We start from the raw sequence: 20,885 nt of genomic DNA on the forward strand, positions 1-20,885 counted from the left end.
CTACAATTAACCACTGGTTTTGTCAGAAGAAAACGCACACAGTAGACTGATGCCTACCACAGAAGAGTCACTTATAAGTTCTTCAGTGTGCGTGGTGTGTATGCACATTTAACTTCTATAACTAAATAATCAAAACTTCCTGAAAATACTTTAGCATACCAATATCCTTAGGTCACATTCATACTCCATACCCTCCTTGCGCTCCTTTGGTAACATGCTACCACAGCATATCCAGGTAGATCACAACACATAACCCACGGACTAAGACTCAGGGGCAAAAAAACCAAACAATGCATTAGCCATATGTGTATTGCTTTGGAAGAACATCACGCTACTGGTAACTAGCTACTCTGGAGTGTTTGCCCACTTTTAAAACATGGGTCACTATGAACATTACCTCCCTACACTCACCAAACACAGAGGCTGGCACATCAAAACCAATTAAACACAGGGAATTTGGAACTTTTATAGTGAAGTGATTGGCAAGTATATTGGCAGAATCACAGATTTGCAAAATTTCACTACACCTATTTTTTTCAAATTCGCACAACAGAACTCAGTTTGCACTAGATCCACCATTGCACTACTATAAACGGTCTTCCCGTTTCTCTAATTATTTCCAGTTCTCTCAATTACATTCTTGTTTATCGCTCCCCAAAGAACGACACCTCTGACAACACTATGTTGTCTAAAAATCACATACAAAACATTTTCCTATCATTAGCAAAAGCACATCAGGTGAGTTTATACAGGAGGAGAGAACTGGAGCACAATGGAGAAGAGTTCTAACAGCTTCAGTTCTCCTGTACTCCTCCTTGATTTCAAAAGTACCATAGGAATACTCCTGAAACTGCAAACCTCCTAAAACTTAGGTTGCTCTTCTGACTTTTTGAAATATCTCTACATTTTTCAGAACAATAAAGAAAAATGCTGTTAACTGATACATTATCCGTGTATCAGGAACTAAACAGTGGAGCTCCACCTATAGATTTAGACCAAAGGCTATCGCACAAGATTGAGGTTACTTCAGAAGACAACTCGTTATTCTCTTATACACGTATTTCATAGGAGTTATTTCCTGAAACTGTTCTATTACCGTTCAAAGTTTTCAGCATTATCCCCATTGCTATATATTCCAAGAAAAAAAACAAAACAACAAAACATCACAATTCAGTGAAACCTGTAGATTGTAACAGAACATACCCATCTTTGTCTTTTCTATAACACAGATACAACCTAAAAGATTACCTACAGTGAAGACAGGAAGAAGTTGTAGCTAGCCACTGCACCCATGGCTTTTCAAAACAATGCAACCGCTATTTTTTTCTTAGATCACACTGTGGCTAAACACTTCCAACAGTCAAGACCACAGCTCTGCCAAACTCACGATTTTATTTCTCTTTTTTTTTTTTTCCCTAAAAACCAAACTTGGATTATCTGTCTGAAAAGAAAACAACTGTTGGATGTTTTAACATAGTAGTTTTAAACATAGTAAGGAATATATTACTCTCTCATATTATAGCTTGAGGTCATAAACATACAAGTTGTTGTCTCCTGTATTCACGTGGTTACACAAAGGTTCAACTGCATGTCTTAGGAAGCAGGGAAAACCTTACTTTAAAAGAGCAGAAACACTGCTTAGTCTTTGCAATGACGACAGAGAGGCTCTCTGATGTATGAAACCGGAGGTATGACACCCGTAGGAAGACAAAAAGTCTAAAGGAGGTTGGCTAGACACCAGTGGGAATTTCAGATTCAACCCCGTAGCTCAGCAACATGCAGATTTTTTCCTTTCACTTTCATTACCTATGTCTTTTATTGGGCTTGTAACACTTTCGTCCATTTCAGAAATATTTTCATTTTCAATGTAATTAAAACTGGCTTGGAGTGATGTCCCAATAACTGGATAGCACTAGAATATTTCTTATACATGGCTGTGAGCCAATTCTATAAACCAGAGTATTTGGACAACTTAAGCAGTTTAAACTCCCCAGCATGTTCTCCAGGGCATCTCAAACAATCTCTGACTGCCCCAGATGGAATGAGAACTGGTATCTCATAACTAAGTAACTGTCCAGCATGAAACGGGAGTCCCATGAAGTCTGCAAATCTTCAGACTTCATCACTCTCATTCAGTGTTTTAAGTTCACTATTTACTCCTAACACAGATCTATCAGTCTACTTGTTCATTTAAGCAGATAGATTAAAGACGCTTTTCCATACCTAATATTGTCTCCCCTGAGAAGATATTTATTCACCAAAACAAGTCCCCTTTCAATATTCTCTTTCTATAAGCTAAACATTCCTTCAAACCTGAAATTATTTTCAAAGAAGTTTCAATAACTCATACCAATTTTTCAACACATTTTTTTAAGTATGGCCATTAGGGATGGCCATCAAATCTATTTAGTAAGAAATATTTTACATAAGCAGTGCTGACTTATCTACAGGAATTTGTGTTGGGACTCAATACTGTTCAATATATTCATAAGTGACCTGAAAATGGGAGTGAAAAATGGAACAAAAATCTGCTGATGATATTAACTAATTGAGGGGAACAAAGAGAATGGCTGACTGAGAGGAACTCAGAAGGATTTATGAGACAGACTGCTTGGACAATAAGACAGAAGATGAAAATAATCTATTGACAGTGACACATACAGGGGAAAAAAAAAGTCCTAACTTTCCATATAAAACAAAAAAAGGCAAATAATTGCCAATAAGGGCAAGATTTTGAGATTACAATAAACAGTTCCTGAAAACAACTTGCTTTTTTGACTGCTACTAAACTTTGAGCTAACAGAATGTTAAGAGTTATTAAACAGAACAAAAAACTTTCTAGTTATCGTATAAGTCTAACATGCACTTCTATCTTGAATTTTGCATGCAGTCCACATGCACTTTCTTCCCCCAAAAAAGGATACAGAACTGAAACGCTGCCACAGAATGTTAAGGATGCCAAGTGGCATCTGTACAAGGCATGATCAAGTAATCCAAGGGGTAACTTAAGATTCACTGTGAAGACAACAAAGAAAATGACTGAAGTCCATAATGTCAGGAGTAGCCTCAAGAAGTTGCATAAAGAACAAGGCAGGGTTTACCTAGCGAAGGCACAAAATGCCATCTTCAAATCAAGCAAAAGAATGTTATACTGAACAGAGCTGAGGAAATCTTCCCAAGCTGGGTGCTGTAGTTGCAAGGAGTTTACATGTGTTTAAAGAGAGAGTGCATGAGTTCATGGAAGAGAAATCCATTGAGGGTCACTAATACAAAGACAGCAATTCTGGCCCAGGAAGCCTACGCAGAATTCTTGAGCTCTAGTTATCCAGGTTCAGTGACTTAAAAAAAAAAACAACAAACAACACATTTACCCTTTTTAGCTCCAGTTTAGCATCATTCTACGTAACTAATAAAGCCAGAAAATAGTTCGTTATCTTGGACTACATTCACTAACAACAACCTATGTGCAGAAATATTCCCAGGTGAAACGCTGACAAAACTCCCAGTTCATCAAACGGCTATTTTGTGTATGTCACAAAAGAAAAGGAGACTATCAACACTGGACAGCATTTTGACTGTAGGTCTTCTTTTTAACACATCTTCAAGTTGAACTACAAATTTATTTATTTAGCACCTGAAATACTCATTCCAAAAGTATGTACATGTCCTCTCACAACATGAACAGAAAACAAGTTACATCTAAGAGACTATTAGAATGCTCACAACAGCGCTAAAGTTGCTGCTGTAGTACAAGAATATAGGGAGGTACCTTGGGCAATTCTTATTAGGTGTGTATCTCATTCACGCAGAACATATGGTCTCTATGGCTATACAGATTCATTAAGCATCATCATTAGACATGCATTCTTCATTACAGATGCAGATAAAGGTATATTTTACACACATCTAATGAGAAAGCCCCACAGAGAAGAAACAAAATTCTGCTTTCAGTGATCATTAAAGTTACCAAGACTTCCATTTTTCAGCCCCAAAAAACCAGACAACAAGTAGCATAAACACAAAACCAATATAAAAGCAACATCAACTGTAAGCACTAACTAAACTACTGTCACACAGAAAGGTTTAAAGCAAAGCAGTTGCATGATATGACAAGTTTGTCCAAATGACAATTTTGAACATCCTTGAAATAAATGGAGGTGAGCTCTGGTACATTATGTAGACATAGCCTTTTTGGACCTATGCAAACAACGCTGGAAGAGAAGATTAGCAGAAAAGATACAGTATGTTCTGATTTTAACTTTGACCAAAATCAAACCAAGCTTGAATTCAAAGTTCATTCCTTCAAAGAAGGATGAATACAACTTAATAGACTAACTGGCAGGACAGCTGTATACAAATAATATACAAACGCATGAAAATTTTACAGTCCTGAATTTATGCCAGTCTTCCACTTCATAAATACAAATACAATAAGTAAAATATTCCCAGCAATTGTTCATATCCTCTACATCCTAATGTAATAAACTGCCTTTTCAGCTTTTAAATCAGGTTGTCCATGACAACATATTTGTCAACAAGGCTTGGCACATCTGTTTTTTTCTCCAATAGTCTCCTGGTAAAGAATGAAAGCAGTTCTGCAAATGACATTTTGGAAAGGATCTATAGCCCGTGCTGGGGGAGAAGCCGGGTGGGGAACAAAAAACCATCCAAACAAAAAACTATCTCCATGGGATTTAAAATAAACACAATACCACATGTCCTTGGTTTCTTCTGAAGTATATGCACTAGATCAACAGAATAAACAGTGAAAAAGCCAAAGGAATGATGATTCTAAGAAGCCTACTGCAAACTAGATTAAGCTACTGATTGGTTCGATTGCTTACACATCCACATAAAGGGTTTTTTGTAGTCCCTTGAATACTTTAAGACTAGAAATAAGCTTGAGGTGCTAAAAAGCCTATGCAAAAAGTAAAGAATTTTCTTCATATATCTTTTTGAAATTCTGCAAATGTATCAGGTTTGCTCATGCTAAGTAAGAAGTATCACAATGATGAGAAGCCTTCTAGGAATACAACACAGTTCTCTAAGAACTAACTGTTATGTAACATTCCTAGAATACTTAAATTTTCTTCTCGTATGTGTGGCTGTAATTGTAGATCACTAACTGGAATTCCTATGTCAGGAGTAACAGTCATTCCTAGCACACCTAGTAAAGGTGTATTTCACATTTGATTTTGCGGAGTTCATGTAGCTGAAGCACAAGGCAAAATGATGTTAGATGAGGAAAAAAATGGCATCAGAAGTGGAGTTTGTGGTTATACCAATACTTCAAAATGTTTAAGATATCTCTTTATGGTGTATGCTGTTGCTTATAACTTTGTCAAAGGTTAGTGACTTGTGCTGAGTATCTGTGATGGAAATTCCAGATTTGGTTTGATTTTTTTAAAATACATTTTTTCTGGAAATCATATTTACAGAATGTTCAAAACAATTACTTCAACAGGACCATGTTTTGCAAACGTGGACTGCTGTAGAAAAAGCGTTGTATTTGTCTTGTCTTGGGCACTAGAAAATAACTACAATAAATTATCTTATTTTTCCTACTACATCACTTATAGAAGACATGGTTACATACATCTTAGATCAATTCTTTCCTCTAAAATCCCATCACTAGAGACACATTCCAGTGTCTGAATGGTCTTGTTTAACAGGAATCTGGTTTTTGCAGTGTTTCTCAGAAATCCTAGCACAGTTCAGTAATGGGCAGGAATCGTAAGTTAAAAGAGCCATTGGGGAAATAACGCTATAGTGTGTCTACACGAATAATACAAGGGAATACTGAAAAGACAAGTCAATCAACTGAACTGACCATTCAGTTTGTATCTCTTGAAAAGTATGTACAAGAAACTGACACAAATCAACAACTACAGTTTAGAGATACCAAGTTATGAGGTATCTGGAAAAAGAATCCAGCAAAAATGAAAGCTACAGGAACGAGGTCTTAAATCATGCTGTACTCAAAGACACTTCTGCAATTCCATGCTTTTGTAAATTCTGAAGACATCAAAAGGACAGTAAATAGAGACATACTTGTAGTTTCAGATGTCGGTAATGCACAAAACTTCTACAAGTCAGAGATCCTAGACAGTGATTAGCTTAAAAAAAATCTCCAGCAGATCTAATTTTTCTAAATACGAAATGAAGTGAACCATACCTTCTACATATAGTGTTCTTCAGATGCACAACACGCTACATCAGTGCTTGTCAGTCAAAATGAGCTACAGATAAATAAGGTAATTGTTCACACTCACCTAAATATGGAATAGTAGGAACCATCTTTAAGCTTCTGATGTACTCTCGTATCCTTTTATAATTATCTTCCTTAGAAAGTAAATAGTCTAACTTCTCAAGGGTAGTCTTGTCTTTGCGATTCAAAAGCTACACAGAAAAAATGAAGGAGATCATAAAATTTTAAAAGACAAATCTGCACAAAGACAACAACAAATAATAAAATTTGTTGAATCACCCACACTAAAGGAAAGTATAGTCAAGTTAAGATTAAATTCATCATCATGACCCAAACCAGCACAATGTTTGAATACGTGCTACCCATTAAGGAAAAAAAAAAGCAATTCAGTGTAAGCCTTAAGCTGTGAACAAATATGATTATTATTTCTGAACAGTTTATCAAGGATTCACATATCACTACCTGAATAACCCCAGCAATATTAAATTTTTAGAGAAAAAAATATGTTATTATATAGTCACCAACATTCTCATAGTTTATCAGAATTGCTAAAAATCCTCTTGAATTTGAAAGTAGAAATAGCAATGGAAAACGCTCTAAATAAATGCAAATTGTGTCATTTCAACGATGCCTTATTAGAAGTATGACAAAATTTTTTATAAAAAAGTGGAAGGAAAGTAAATCACTTTGAAATATCTGTTTTCTATTACTGGACTTACTACAGAAAATCAGAAAAATATTTAGCAATGCAAAAGATCCTGAAGTGAAAGAAGATGGAAAAGAAAACATAAAATGCACAACTGTAGCTATAAAAACACATTCCCTATTTCAGCTGTTTTTAGGTACACTGGCAATATTTTTAGGATGATTTCAAAAGCCAGTTGTGTCAGAATGAGCGGAGAATTATGGCACTGTAGACTGGCTTACTGCAGTTCTATTTTCCAACAACAGACAGCTGTTCCACAGGACATTTCTTAATACACCTCTTTGTAAAATTCCAACTCTTGTACTACAGAACTCGTAAGCCTAGCTGCTCTGTTTCTAGAGAACTGTGAGTCTGCCTATTGCTATAAAAAACACTGCAATGGATATGCACAACTTAACTGCTTCATTCAGTCTTGCTCAGAACAAGATGGGCTTGAATGGAGTCATCAGTAAAACAGCATTGTGAATGGGAGCCCTGAGACCCTTTGCAGTTCTGGAATGTTGCGCACCACATCATAACTAAGTAACAGCTGTTAATAAGAAGTAAAAGGTACAGAAGTGAAAAGATTTCAGAATAATTTTGCCGTTTTCTTTCTAAACAGCACTAAGAATTCCTCGAGGCCCTAGCTTTCCACTGTATTGTATTTTTGAACCACTGTGCCTACAAAGAGCCTTACACCTCTTTATGTCTCAGTCGAATTATTCACACACTTAGTTTTGCAGATGATACCAACTGGGTGGAAGTGTTGATCTGCTTGAGGGTAGAAAGGCTATACAGAGGGATCTGGACAGGCTGGATCGATGGGCCGAGACCAACTGTATGAGATTCAACAAGACCAAGTGCCAGGTCCTGCACTTCAGTCACAACAACCCCATGCAACGCTACAGCCCTGGGGACGAGCGCCTGGAAAGCTGCCTGGCGGAAAAAGACTTGGGGGTGTTGATCGACAGCCATCTGAACATGAGCTAGCAGTGTGCCCAGGTAGCCAAGAAGGTCAACACCATCCTGGCCTGTATCAGAAACAGCGTGGCCAGCAGGACTAGAGAAGTGATCATCCCTTTCTACTCAGCGCTGGTGAGGCTGCACCTCGAATACTGTGTTCAGTTTTGGGCCTCTCACTACAAGAAGGACATTGGGCTGCTGAAGCTTGTCCAGAGAAGAGCAACAAAGCTGGTGAAGGGCCTGGAGAGTAAGTCTTATGAAGAATGGCTGAGAGAGCTGGGGTTGTTCAGTCTGGAGAAAAGGAGGCTGAAGGGAGGTCTTATCTTCCTCTACAACTACCTGAAAGGAGGTTGTAGCGACATGGGGGTCAGTCTCTTCTCCCTGGTAACTAGCGATAGGACGAGAGGCAATGGTCTCAAGTTGCGCCAGGGGAGGTTCAGGTTGGATATTAGGAAGAATCCCTTCACTGTAAGAGTCATTAGGCACAGGAACAGGCTCCCCAGGGAGGTGGTGGACTCACCATCCCTGGAGGTGTTCAAAAAATGTTTAGATGTAGTGCTTCGAGACATGATTTAGTGGGCATGGTGGCATTGGGTAGAAGGTTGGACTTGATGATCTTTGAGGTCTCTTCCAACTTTAACAATTCTATGAGTCTATGAATCATATGTGAGCAATTTTCCCTATTTAAGTTCCAACTTCATCAAGCTGCTCAAAACAGCAGGCACTTACATTTTTATTAGACCATAGCCTAATTCTGAGCTATCAAACCATAAAAAAAGTCACAGCATTTTAAAGACATAATAAACTTAGTAGAAGAGTTAAGTATAGCCATCTTTATTTATCAGTTCTGAACAGCTAGTGTAATCCACGTTGGGTGGAATACTAAATTAATGAGAATTACCTAATCCTTTGTATATTTAAAGATTACATAGAGCAGGACTACATTATAATTGTGTATCCCACTTTAAAGAAATAGCAAAACTTACAGTAAATTTAAATGAGAAATTCTGCCTTCAAGAGACCAAATTTCTGAAAATCAAATTAATTAATTTCTAAAACAAATGAAAACAGAAATGCATTGTAAAATAATCACAAAATTAACACTTCTGTATTTGTAATAGATCTTTTTTCTTCCTTTCCTTTTGGGCAACGTATTAATGACAACACAATTTGGATAACGGGATACTGATACACGCTCTATATGAGGGTCTTCTGAGATTACTTATCAACTAGTGGCTTCTAGAACAGACAGGAAAACAGGAAACTCTTATAGGAAAAAAGACTTTAAAAACACGCAGCCATTTAAATTCCACTTTTACAAAACATATAACAGATCACTAGTTCTGCTGTGACGGTATCACAAAACCAAGAATATAAAGAATCGCCTTCCAGAGCATGCAATTCAACAATTCAGAAGAGTTCAGAAAACCTCAGAATTCAAACAAGACAGAAAAGACAACGGTCAAGGAATAACTTACAGCCCATGTTTTGGTCAGTCTGAAGATAGGCGCACTCTGCAGTGCTGACACCACGGACATAAGAGAATGAAGGTTATTCAGTTCTAGAAGCTTCTGAAAAAAAGAGAATAATAACTTTTAGCACATCGAAAAAGGAAGTAGGATTAATCAATCTCAGAATTGCATTAATAACATACATATTTTTTCATTAATAAAATAAAGTTTTCATCAATGATGGCAGACAACATGATCCAATGCTGTCAATGTACAAAATTCTCAAGACCACCGTAAAAGTTTCAAGTTTTCCAAACATACCCCTCAAAACAACAGGCATTCCAGTTGTGAGAATACAAACTGTATTTAATTTGAATTTGTTATTTTCTACGGCTGTTCCTTCAGGAACAGAAAATAAGAAAAAAATACTTGATGCACTGTTCTTGAAAAGGAGTGTAATTTTGGAAATTAAAAATTTAATCCAGCTAAAAACATCAACCAAAGATGCTGACGACACTTTCAGAATTAAAACAACTTTTTATTTTGTAACCTGTTTTACAGGACAGCGTATTTAAATTCACTCTGTGTTGACAATTACTCAAAACATACTGATGTCAAAAGAGACAATACTTTGGAATAAAGCTTAGATGATAAATTTTCCTACAGCACAGTTCCAGAAAGATAGAAAAATGAGAACTGCTGTCATGCAGCTTCTTCACAAATCTTAAGAAGCAGCCAGATTCATTCTTCAGTGACGGATTGACTCATTGCTCAGAAGTATTTGGGGAAGATCTGGATTTCATCGAGGGAAAAGGAAAGGGGGATGCAAGAAAAAGAGCACACTGTTGTCCTTTTTGCAGAGGGAAAAAGCCAAAACAAAACTAAAACCCCCTCTTATTTCCAAGAACAACCTAACACCTCCAAGTTGACCATTCTCCTAGTACTTGGACTATGCATTTGTGCCAGGAAGTTATTCAGACACATTCTCTTCTGCATAAGCACAAAACCGCTAAGTAAACTGATTGGAAACATTCACAATACAAATAAATTTCATTTTGTATTACATGGAAAATATTATTCTAACTAACCTCCCCCCCCACACACACACACAATTTCACACCTACAAGATTAGCACTCAGGCCTTTGATCCAAGTGCTGTCTTCTTGCTAATAATATTAGTGCGTGCTATACAGGGTCATACAAAACAAAATGACCACAGGTCACGAAGCAGAAAAACATTTTTTAAAATAAATAATTTTTTTAAGAAGAAGTTAAGAATGACTTGTAAAACGCAGTGCTCAAATTCATTAAAATAACTGAACTTTAACAGCAGTACCTTATACCAGCAACTACACGTTACAAGCAGGAATACAAATCTCACAATAGCCATTTTAGAAGCAAGAGATTTCTTTTCATAAAAGATAAGTTTGAATGGGGGGAGGCAAAAACCAGAACAGTTTACAACCATGTTCAGTGTCGTCAACATGTAGGTGGCCATCAACAAGACAAACCACTTTTAAACTTCTTAGGAAAAGGTACAAGATGAGTCACACTGAACTGGGTAGTTTTATTTAACCAAGTAAAAACAATAGATACCATACATTTATCTTATTTATGTGATACAACGATACAGCGATATGCTAAAAAAGAATGCTACCCTCTGTAATCCAACAATGGTTCATAGGAGTAGTGCAGAAACAAAAAGGAAGTAAGATTTTGAATGATAGTATAAAAAATTTGCACTTACTTTAGCTATTTTCACAAAATGGCTCAATATTTCTGCCCTTATTTTTAAGGTCTGTGCTGTTAATATTTCTCGTACAACCCAAAAACTGACCTATAAAGTGAACACATATAACTGAATTTATTTACAAAAAAAGGACTATTAGGTAAGTTATTTGTAAAATTTCATGATGCTCCAGGGGAAAACAGGGTAAGGAAAAAAAGAACTCTGGTCTCATGAATTCTCCTCTGTATAGCTGCAGTTACCCAAAAGCATTACCACTGGATATAAGAAGTAGGTAGAGAAGTGAGGTAACACTAAGATAACTGAATAAGCAGATGAAACACAGAAAAGAAGGAAAAAAATTGCTAATGTTGTACTATGACACATCAGCAAAGATTATTAGGAACTAACAATTAGGAACCAATGGTCTAGAGGAACAACCTGAAAACATGGACAAAGCAACTGAAAACAGGAACTGCCATTTTAAAATCTTAATCCTCGTTTAGAAAAATATTCTTAAGTTTTAATTCATAGGAGAAGTTCTATTTAACTTTATACTCAAAGACAGCTGTCAAACAGTACCTGTTCATCACAGTAATCAAATCATTTACCTGGTTAAATCTCCTAGTAAAGGCAACAATATTTGGAGCGAGGATATGCTTTTCTTTCTTATTCCATCCACAGCTGGCTAGTTCCTAGGAAACACGTTTAAAGTTACCTTAAAAATCAGTAATGCTTAAAAACATTTAAAAGTGTAGAAACCAATACATGACAGAAACATCTATCAGATAACTACTAAAACCAATCCAAGGCACTGATTCAATGACAACTAGTCTAACGAAACACTTCTGTGTTTTCTTGATGTACATAAATGATGTGATTCATACATTCTCCTGATACCAGAAAAAACACACATCATTATTAATATTCAGATACAGACAGACTAAGCAATCAGCCACAACTGATGTCTCTGAAGTTTCATTCTGCGTTGATTATATCAGTCCAAGGTTCCCTCATATAAGCAACTCAGCAGACACAGGAGTAAAGACTTTGCTAGCATATAATCTTATCTGGTTCAAAACTGAAGCTAAAGTTAAACATATCAACAAGCAATATTAGAAGTAGTTAAAGAGTACAAAATTCAGCTGTGCAACTAGAGGTGGTAACCTAGCTATTAACTCCTGAATGTCATCCTCATTATTACAGTTAGTAAAACTTCCACAACTACACCACAGTTTAGCATATTCAAACTCATAATTTTTTTTAATTAAAATGCAAGATCTAAAGTATTTTAAGAACACAATTTTTGAACAGTAATATCCTTGTTTACAGTAGCTACAAACTAATTAAAAAAACCCTGAAATCTCCGTATGTGATACTCAGATCAAGAGAATCTATCATTTGAAAAACGTTGGACAGTAACAGTCTTAAGTCTGAAGGTCTGGTGGACAGAAGGCTGGGGTTAGAACTCTTTGTTTTGGTTTGGTTTTTGATATTTATTTTTGGCTGGTTTTTAAGCCATGAGAGTTTAGCCAGACTTGACTGAAGTGTGGCATGTACTTAAGGACAGGGCTTAGTACTTCGGTTCTAATAAAGCAAAAAGTTGCCAGTAGGCTGCATAGTTCGGTCACAGTACATGAAACAAATTTTTGTATGCTCTTTCATTATGGTGACTACTTCAAAGTCTACCCAGTTCAAAATACTAAGAAAAATCTCAAGTTCTGTAGTATACCCATAACCACAACTAATCAATTTCAACGCATAATCACAGTGCTCTATTGCAAAAAATAATTCTTAACCTAAACTGCAAAATAAACAGTAGAAATTCCTGCAGGAAGTGTAAAGCAAACAGAGGGGCTAAAAAGCAGATTAATGATTTTCTCCTTAAACAAACTGTACTAAATTATGCATCAAAAGAAATCTGAAATTATAACTACAAATTTGACTTAGGCAGAAAGAAAGTGTCCATTTTCCAAGAGTTATTTCAGGCAGTTCCAAATATATTTAGACAGTCTAGCTCTTTTTAATTACAGATTCAAGTTACCACATATCTATACAGTCTTTATATTCAGATCTGACAAGTGGTAGATACATACATACTGGAAACGAGTTCTCCACCAGTTCTAAATCACTCTTCTGTTTTTAGAACCACAAATTTCAGTTTCAATCAAAATGTTGTCCAACTTTCCAAATGCACACTATTAACTTCAGACGCCTTCACATGAAATGGCAGAGTCAGCCAGAGAGAATTCTGCCTCTGAAAAGCACTTTGTGCATTCTGATAAACAGAAAACACTCTTGAGATGTGGAGGTCTGCATGTTCCTGTGTGAACACCAGGAAAAGCATTTCCAGTTCCAAAGATATTTTCTATGCCAATCTTCCAACATTTAAGCCTTCTGCAGATAAAAATGCCAATTTGCATCTGTCAAGACACAGATTCTCCACATGATCGGTGCATGTCTCATCTTAAACATACAGTTTCCAGACTCTTACGTGGAAAAATCTCAGTCACTCTACTAGGGATGGCAAAATTTACATTTGTCAGAAAAGTGGGTCAGTAACCTAAGGATATTAGGCAGCTGCCGTAGGGTTAGCAAGCAACAATGGAAAATCCTGTGCATGTTAAAATAATTTGAGTAGGTTTAAAATTTGGACTGGATAGGAAGGTTGATAAGAGTAAGTGATCCAACATGCCCCTGTTGAATTTTTTTTCTATTGCTAAAACATACTGTGTTCTAGAGTTACACTTCATCTTTTTGTATGGAAGGATGCAGGCAATTTCCTCAATACACACAGTCACAAGAAGCTTTCCAATCAAGTGTGCAAGAAAACCTGAAGTTTGGGGAGACCAATTTCCAGGACTTTGGAAAAAAACCCCTAAAGTTACATAGAAATTTAGAATGTAAGCATGGTTATTTCTGCTGGAGAACAGACGTCCTCTTAACTGAACTCTTGCAAAGTAACATGCAGATGTGTTTACCAGTAATAGCTTGATCAAAAAGCAGAAAAAGAGCCTCAGTAAGTGCTAAGTTTAAAGGATGTTTGCGTATTTGAGGTAAGATTTGGCAATCAGAACTCTAAAATATTAAGTCTTTCCCTCCATGCATAAGCTGATGTCAATGACTAAAACCTGAAGAAAAAAAACAATATAAAGTTCTTCCCCAAACCACAAAATTCCAACAACAGGTAACTCACTAAAGCAACCAGCTCAACGGTAGCTGACTAAGGAAACCTCTCTGTGCACAGTTCTGCCCTGCAATTTAGTTATGTGACATCTAGCAAGCTATTTCAACCTCTCCATGCTTTTTTCACACCCCCTTTCTAGCACAGGAAACTGGAAGTATTCACTGTTATTCACATACCAGTGTATTTACCAACATCTCCTGCATACCAGAGCTGATCCTGCAGAGCAATTGTGACCACCTTGCACAAGCAAGTATGAAAGGAAAAGCAGGGACCATAACTCTGCCTTCATCATACTCAGTGACATAATAAAATGAGTACATCATGAAACACAGGTTTCAATCAGAATATTGGCCTTTCCTTCTTCCATGCAATACAGGGACACCAAAGACAGACTCTGATAAGGTAGAGTTCCGGTGTAAAATGGCAGACAGCCATCTGCCCATGAACAATGCAAGAGTCAGCAGTCATCTATGTGAAACCCTGCAGGTCTCAAAGGAGTAGTTTATCAAAGTATATCCAAGCTTATAGACACAGAAGAACAAATACACCAACTTAATTTAAAAAGGTTACCAGGCCTCAAACATATGCAGACAGTTACAGACTGTACATATTTGATCTGACTGGAAAATTTTAACCTCCTTAGTCTAATAACTTAACCAATAACAAGAGGCAGGTAGACGACAAATACACAGACTGAATCTTGCTTTAAAACCTAGCCCTACAGCTGGTAGAACTTCAGGACAGAAACAGTTGTTTATTTTTGGCAAACCAACAATTAAATTATATTGGTAATTCCAGTAAGAGGAAAGTCACAAAATACAATTAAAAAATAATCATTTATGGCAACTGCCACTTACGCACAGACCTGTATTCTAGCAGAAGCTGAAAATATGACGTTAGTTTTTTTCTGATCATTTCTCACTAAATTACATCTATCTGCCAATCAATCAGAGTAGCACTTCAGGAAATTTCATTTCCAAAAGGCAAAATGAAGCAATGACAAAAGAAGAGAAGAACAGCGAATCAGTATTTTGTTTTGCTATAAAATTTTATGGCACAGGTATTTCATAGCAGTTACAGCAAATGCAAAATTCACTTTAAATATGAACATCTATAGTTTTGTATTTTATTTTGTATTCATTCATCTCCTCAGAGTATCACACTACCTCTGCTTTTGGTGAAATCTCTATTTCATTTTAACTGATGCTTTTCTTAGCAAAATTTTCTAATGAAAAAGTATCTGCGTATCTATTTGTAAATACTGGTATTTTTGTGTTAACAAATTTTTCTACGAGTATTTCTGGTTTCTTATTGCATTGTTCACTTGCCATTTTTTTTTCCCCACAGTAAAGAAGAAACTCCCTGACTGCCTGGAGAGCATATGTAATTTCAGAAGCACAAAACTGTTTTCAGCTACAAAACTGTCTTGGTGTTCTTGGGGAAAAAAAAAAAAAACAAAACAAAAAAAACCAAACTGACAGAAAGACCAGACACCAGATAGACCATTTTTTATTTTGCTTCCTAAACTTTCTCAAAATAGAAGGCTGCTAATCTCTCTGTATCACTGTAATATACAAGTTGTTTTGTTAGCGACTAAATTAGATGGATTGAGCTTCTACTAAGAACCTTCTAAGCTGGACTGCCCCTTCCGATGTTGTCAAAAGTTCAGTTCTGCTAATATTACAGGGGATTTTTTGTCCTTTATGCATTCACGATATTCCACTCAGGCATAAGATGACAACAGGCCATAATGCATCTAAGGACATGTTCTTATATTAAAGAACTTGAAGCTGGAAACACACGATTCTTGTACCTTTTGCAAAAAATAAACTTTTTTCATCACAATACCAAGATAACTATCACTTCTATGCAAACTTAACATATTCTGGTAACTACATTCATTCTTCCTTTCTGAAGTTCTTATTTCTGATTTTCAAATGTCCATGTTAAGCTGGATTGTTTTTTCTCAACAGGGCTCACGCTTCTTTCTGTGTCTGTCTTAAAAGGTTAAAAAAATTAAAGGACACTAATACATCAACCTGTAAGAGTTTGGGCTGATTTATTCCCTCAGAATTGAATCTTAAACATGATAGTACAAATTAAAAAGTTTACCAAGTGGCTGATGCAGACTAAAATACAGGTTATGACTAGAGGCATAAGTCAAACTCAGAAATCAGATGTGAACTGAAAAACCAGAGCAGAAGGGAAAATAGAGAATTTTGACATTTGATACATTTATTCTGAAGAAACACTCAACACAAAGCAGGACAGAAGACTTCCAGAAAAGCATAGTCATCTCTTTTGGCAACAGATGACAAAGTAAATCAGGCTGGGATACAGATTCACAGTGTTAACAAGGAATAAGCCTAGAAGAATATTAGTGTAGTGCAAGAAGTTGAGCATTTCTGAATGAAAAAGCATTATTTAAACGATTACATTTCCTCAGGCACGGAATTCCAAAGATGTAAGCAGACAGTTCAAGAAAACTTACCTCAGGCTGTATAGCTTTAAATACTGGCATATCCATCAATGTAATCTGGCTCTGTAATAAAGATAAAATTTTAAATAATGTAATACGAAGAGCTAACAATCATGTATTTACATCTGCCCTTTAGTAACTTCAAACCATAGAGTCACATTTTCTGCATAGACGGGAACCGACCAGTCCTGAATTCAGGCTCCCCTGTTCAGCTGACATGCCACAAGCAGGAACTCCACCACCTTGAGTGGCAAAATGTCATTATATTCTCTTACATTTACCAGCTGCAACTAAGTGAAGGCTTTCAGTATCTGCAGCAGCCTAAGAGGAAAAACCAGTGTTTGAGAGTCTGTCTGTTATGTCAATAAAGGGCCTGAACAGTACTGGCAGGAAGAATTCTTTGCCTTTCACACAGAAAGCAGCATACATTTTACATTCACTGGGTTGAAAGGCAATAAAGCATTACGATGTATCAATTAGTTATGATTGGAATATGCTTTATATAGGTCATACACAGATTTTCAGTCACTGACGAGCATGTCCTGACAAGACATTGTAACACTGTTAGAAAGCCAATGATTTTGAAAAAAGCATTTCTAGAACATATAGAACATAGCATCTGAGTGATAAGATACTTGAATTGCTTTGTGATTGAGTGACATTATATATTTGGAAATTATGTAAATTAGGTACTTCAGGATCTCTCCCCAGCAAAGCTTCCCTGTTGGCCATTTTGTTATGCTAAACCCAAAATAGCAAGAACTTGCTAATCCCATCTCAAAGTGCACATTTGATTCCACCAATTAAGAACGATAACTATCTATTTAAATGTACTTTTAATGATGTTTCTACTGTTAGTATGATTCCTCAGACATGAGCCTAGAAAAATTAATGAGATCCATAAAAATTTGAGACATGAAAAAATTTCCTTCCATCAATGATTAATTTACACTATTCTCTTGCTTTTATGTTATGCTAAGTGAAAGACTTTGCCACAAAGCCCTAGCCGACCACTCTCTGCAGCACTTGATTTTGCAATTTATACTTCTGAGTAATGTCATTAAGATCTCACTCTGCTCCTAGAAAAACTGCAGTCATAAATGACTGTTTTCAACTTTCTGACTGTCTCCTAATAAGATGCACAGCAGAGACTCCAAAAAGTTGACTATAAGCCATATTATGCGACTTTAATAAAAAAGGTTTCAGCAAGAACTAGTAATCATTTCAACAAGACACAGGTTCAATCAAAATTATCAAAAATGTGAAACCAAAATTCAGGAGTATTGACAAGCTGCTGGTCTTTTCATTATATAAGTGATTACCACCAGGGAACTTCTCCTCTGCTGCTTCTCAATTTTAAAAAGGAACACAACACACTAAATTTGGAAGTGACCTTAACTTGGCTCCATTCCCTTTCTCTAAATGGTTATATTCAATACAGCAATTCCACCTTCTATAGATCTCTGCCCTGATGCCCAGTAACGAAATTGTACTAACTACAGTAAAACCCGACCTGTGTTTTTTTTTCATTCCCCACAACTGAACTGTTTCAAGATATCTGAAACACTTGGACTACTACAGTCTTGAGTAACAAGAAATGATATGTACAATTTACTGGTTGCTATTATTTAGTGAAAAAAGAAATAATCTGCTTCTCTGGATGGAACAGAAGCAGCAAACTTTACTTGAGCTGTCAATTTAAAAAAGAAAAAAAAAAAAAAGAGGATCAGGATACACCCATGAAAAGGTTTTAATGTGGCACAAGGAGAATATCTACTCTGGCTAAGAAAGCCTTGGTGTTGAAAGTTTGTGTGACCATATTTAAAATCCACATCAACAAACCAACCAACCCCAAACAAACAGTCCTACCACTATGGTTTGCATATGATCTTTTTCAAGGCTTACCACAGACATACATACCAATTTTTGATTTCTTTGGGGGTTGGTGGGTTTTTTGTTTGTTTGTTTTGTTCATGGCTATGGGTGGCAAGTGGAATTGGAGAGAAAAAAGCAATTTACAAAGTTTGGACTTCAGAGTTAAAAGGTATGTTACAATGACATAAGATGGGGGTGGTGGTGGTGGTGCATATGTGTGTGTTTTTAAAGTGTACCATTAAATCAAGATCCCCATCAACAAGCTTCCGCTGTCTCAAACCAACAGCAGTAGGAATTACGAACGTAACAGAAAACTGACGAGTTGTACGTTACAAGCAACCCTACCTTGACCTGACCATTTCATAAATACAGTTCTGAGATCATCACAAATTAGTTTTTGCTGGTGTAGACTACACACTACGTTCCAGGCTGTCTTTGGACTTAATATTCAGTATCCTCTGATGAAATCAGACATCTCTATTTCTGTGTGATTTTACAGGCCTGTCTAAATTGTGGCTCTATTCATTTCTGAAGGCAGTCCTTGGCCATGGACCATCTGAACTTGGATGAATAGGAGCGAAAGCATCAGGCTGTTTTTTAACTGAGTTGATGCAGATTTTTATGTTTTTAACTAACAACTGCTCTCATCCGTGTACTCTGTATTAGTGTTAAAAAAAGACTCATCAGAACTTGTTCCAAAGTGACAAACTTACAAGAATAATGTAGGCATAGCTCCAGGACTTCTGTGAACAGCTATTATATGATCTTACACCAAATGAGGGAAACATCACTTTGATGCCCAGAATAATAATGAAAACATTGAACTAGGTTCAATAGACTTCATCCTCACTCCTTCCTGCTCCCCAGCAAGCTAACATCTAAATTAAAATCAAGGGGCTAAGCACAAGAACTGTACTGGACTTTTGCCAAACTGTGGTTCTGCTTTCAGTTTAGTACTGAAAGCTTGTTATTAAGGAATGCAAATTTTCTTCTTTCTATAAGCTTCTCTCCTGCTTTTAAGAAACTGATTTTTCTGAGAAACTGATGTTTCAGCAGAACATATGTATATTTGTGGTTTCAATTAAAAAAAAATGAATCTGAGGATAACTAACATCTTTAAATCTATGCCAGGGTCTTCTAAAACACTAGAAAAAATTCAAATAGCTTTACAGAGAAAAACAAATATGCTGTGTCAGGTCAGTACTGAATGATTAAATCCCAAGACATGCTTACTTTGTTAAAGTTTATATAATCAGAAATTTGTTTTCAAGAACATTGGAAGTTCATTTAGAAGATTTTTAAGAAAAAAGTTTCATGTATTTTTAAATATCCTGGAAGCCTTGAATATTCTACAAGCTTAAATGCAAAAATAACATTTCTACTTACAGCAAACTCCTCAGAAGTTACTTTCAATACATCAAATACAACTGCATCGTAGCTTTTATTGGCATAATCTGAACTTCGCCCTTCCAGAGAATCTGAGCTGCTACTACCCTACAAAGAAAAAAAATAGTAGGCTTATCTGCAGAATAAACAATTTCATGTCAAATTCAGAAAATAAGTATGCATAAAAATATTAAGAAGTGACAAGAAAATGTATGAACTTCAAAAAGCTTCAACACTGGTGTATAAAATTTGAGTTACCAGGGTTCACGAATGTTTCCAACTATCCTCTGCAAAAACTATAGTGACCTACAATTTTAGATCTATGAAATCTCCATCTTTAGAAAGCAATTTTAAAAATCATAGACTTGATAAAAGGGCTATCACATAAAAGGAAACATGTTGGGATTTTGAAGATGCATGTTCAATGGAAATTTTTTAATTAAGTATGCAAAACAAAGAATGGGTAGATCCAAATCATGCTGCTCTATCCATAACATTATAAAAAAGGAAAAACTGACACGTCCTGAAATTTAGCCCAATGTTAGCTCTAGGGTACTTTAGAGTAGTAATGTGTCTTGCCTTAAAAACTGGTGCCTAGCCTTCCTTTTGAAGTTTCTGTCCTTGGGCTCAGATGCAGGCACTCATGGCTCATTTTCCTTTCTTCAGGAATAATGTGATTTAATAATAATAGCAGCATTATTTTTCTACTTTTTATCTTAAAACTACATACTGAATAAAAATATATGCACATAAAATCCTAAGCCCTTACCTCACTGAGGTTATTTGTTTGCTAGAAGAACATTGTTGTCAAAACAAGATGTTTTGGCATCTTAACTGTGACAGGTAATTCTCACTTAAAACTGACATGGTAGCAAAGAACTAGAAGGTGGTAAATGAGATGCCGATTATTTGGTTTTTTTCCCTA

General features: G+C 36.1%; 1 protein-coding gene across 1 annotated transcript in view; it reads right to left on the reverse strand.

Annotated features, from left to right (window-relative positions):
• Positions 1 to 5,906: 5,906 nt before the first annotated feature.
• The window catches only part of LOC104164575 (ras-specific guanine nucleotide-releasing factor RalGPS1-like), a 17,384-nt gene continuing 2,405 nt past the window's right edge, over positions 5,907 to 20,885 (reverse strand). The window contains exons 2-8 of the mRNA XM_009703939.1: positions 19,961 to 20,068; positions 16,712 to 16,762; positions 11,645 to 11,728; positions 11,055 to 11,144; positions 9,335 to 9,427; positions 6,273 to 6,399; positions 5,907 to 5,917 (exon numbers count right to left, since the gene is read on the reverse strand). Coding sequence (XP_009702241.1) covers positions 5,907 to 5,917; positions 6,273 to 6,399; positions 9,335 to 9,427; positions 11,055 to 11,144; positions 11,645 to 11,728; positions 16,712 to 16,762; positions 19,961 to 20,068 — 564 coding nt within the window. The remainder of the gene's footprint in view (positions 5,918 to 6,272; positions 6,400 to 9,334; positions 9,428 to 11,054; positions 11,145 to 11,644; positions 11,729 to 16,711; positions 16,763 to 19,960; positions 20,069 to 20,885) is intronic.

This window comes from Cariama cristata, unplaced genomic scaffold, assembly GCF_000690535.1.
Source record: "Cariama cristata isolate BGI_N322 unplaced genomic scaffold, ASM69053v1 scaffold14497, whole genome shotgun sequence".
NCBI classification, from domain to species: domain Eukaryota; kingdom Metazoa; phylum Chordata; class Aves; order Cariamiformes; family Cariamidae; genus Cariama; species Cariama cristata.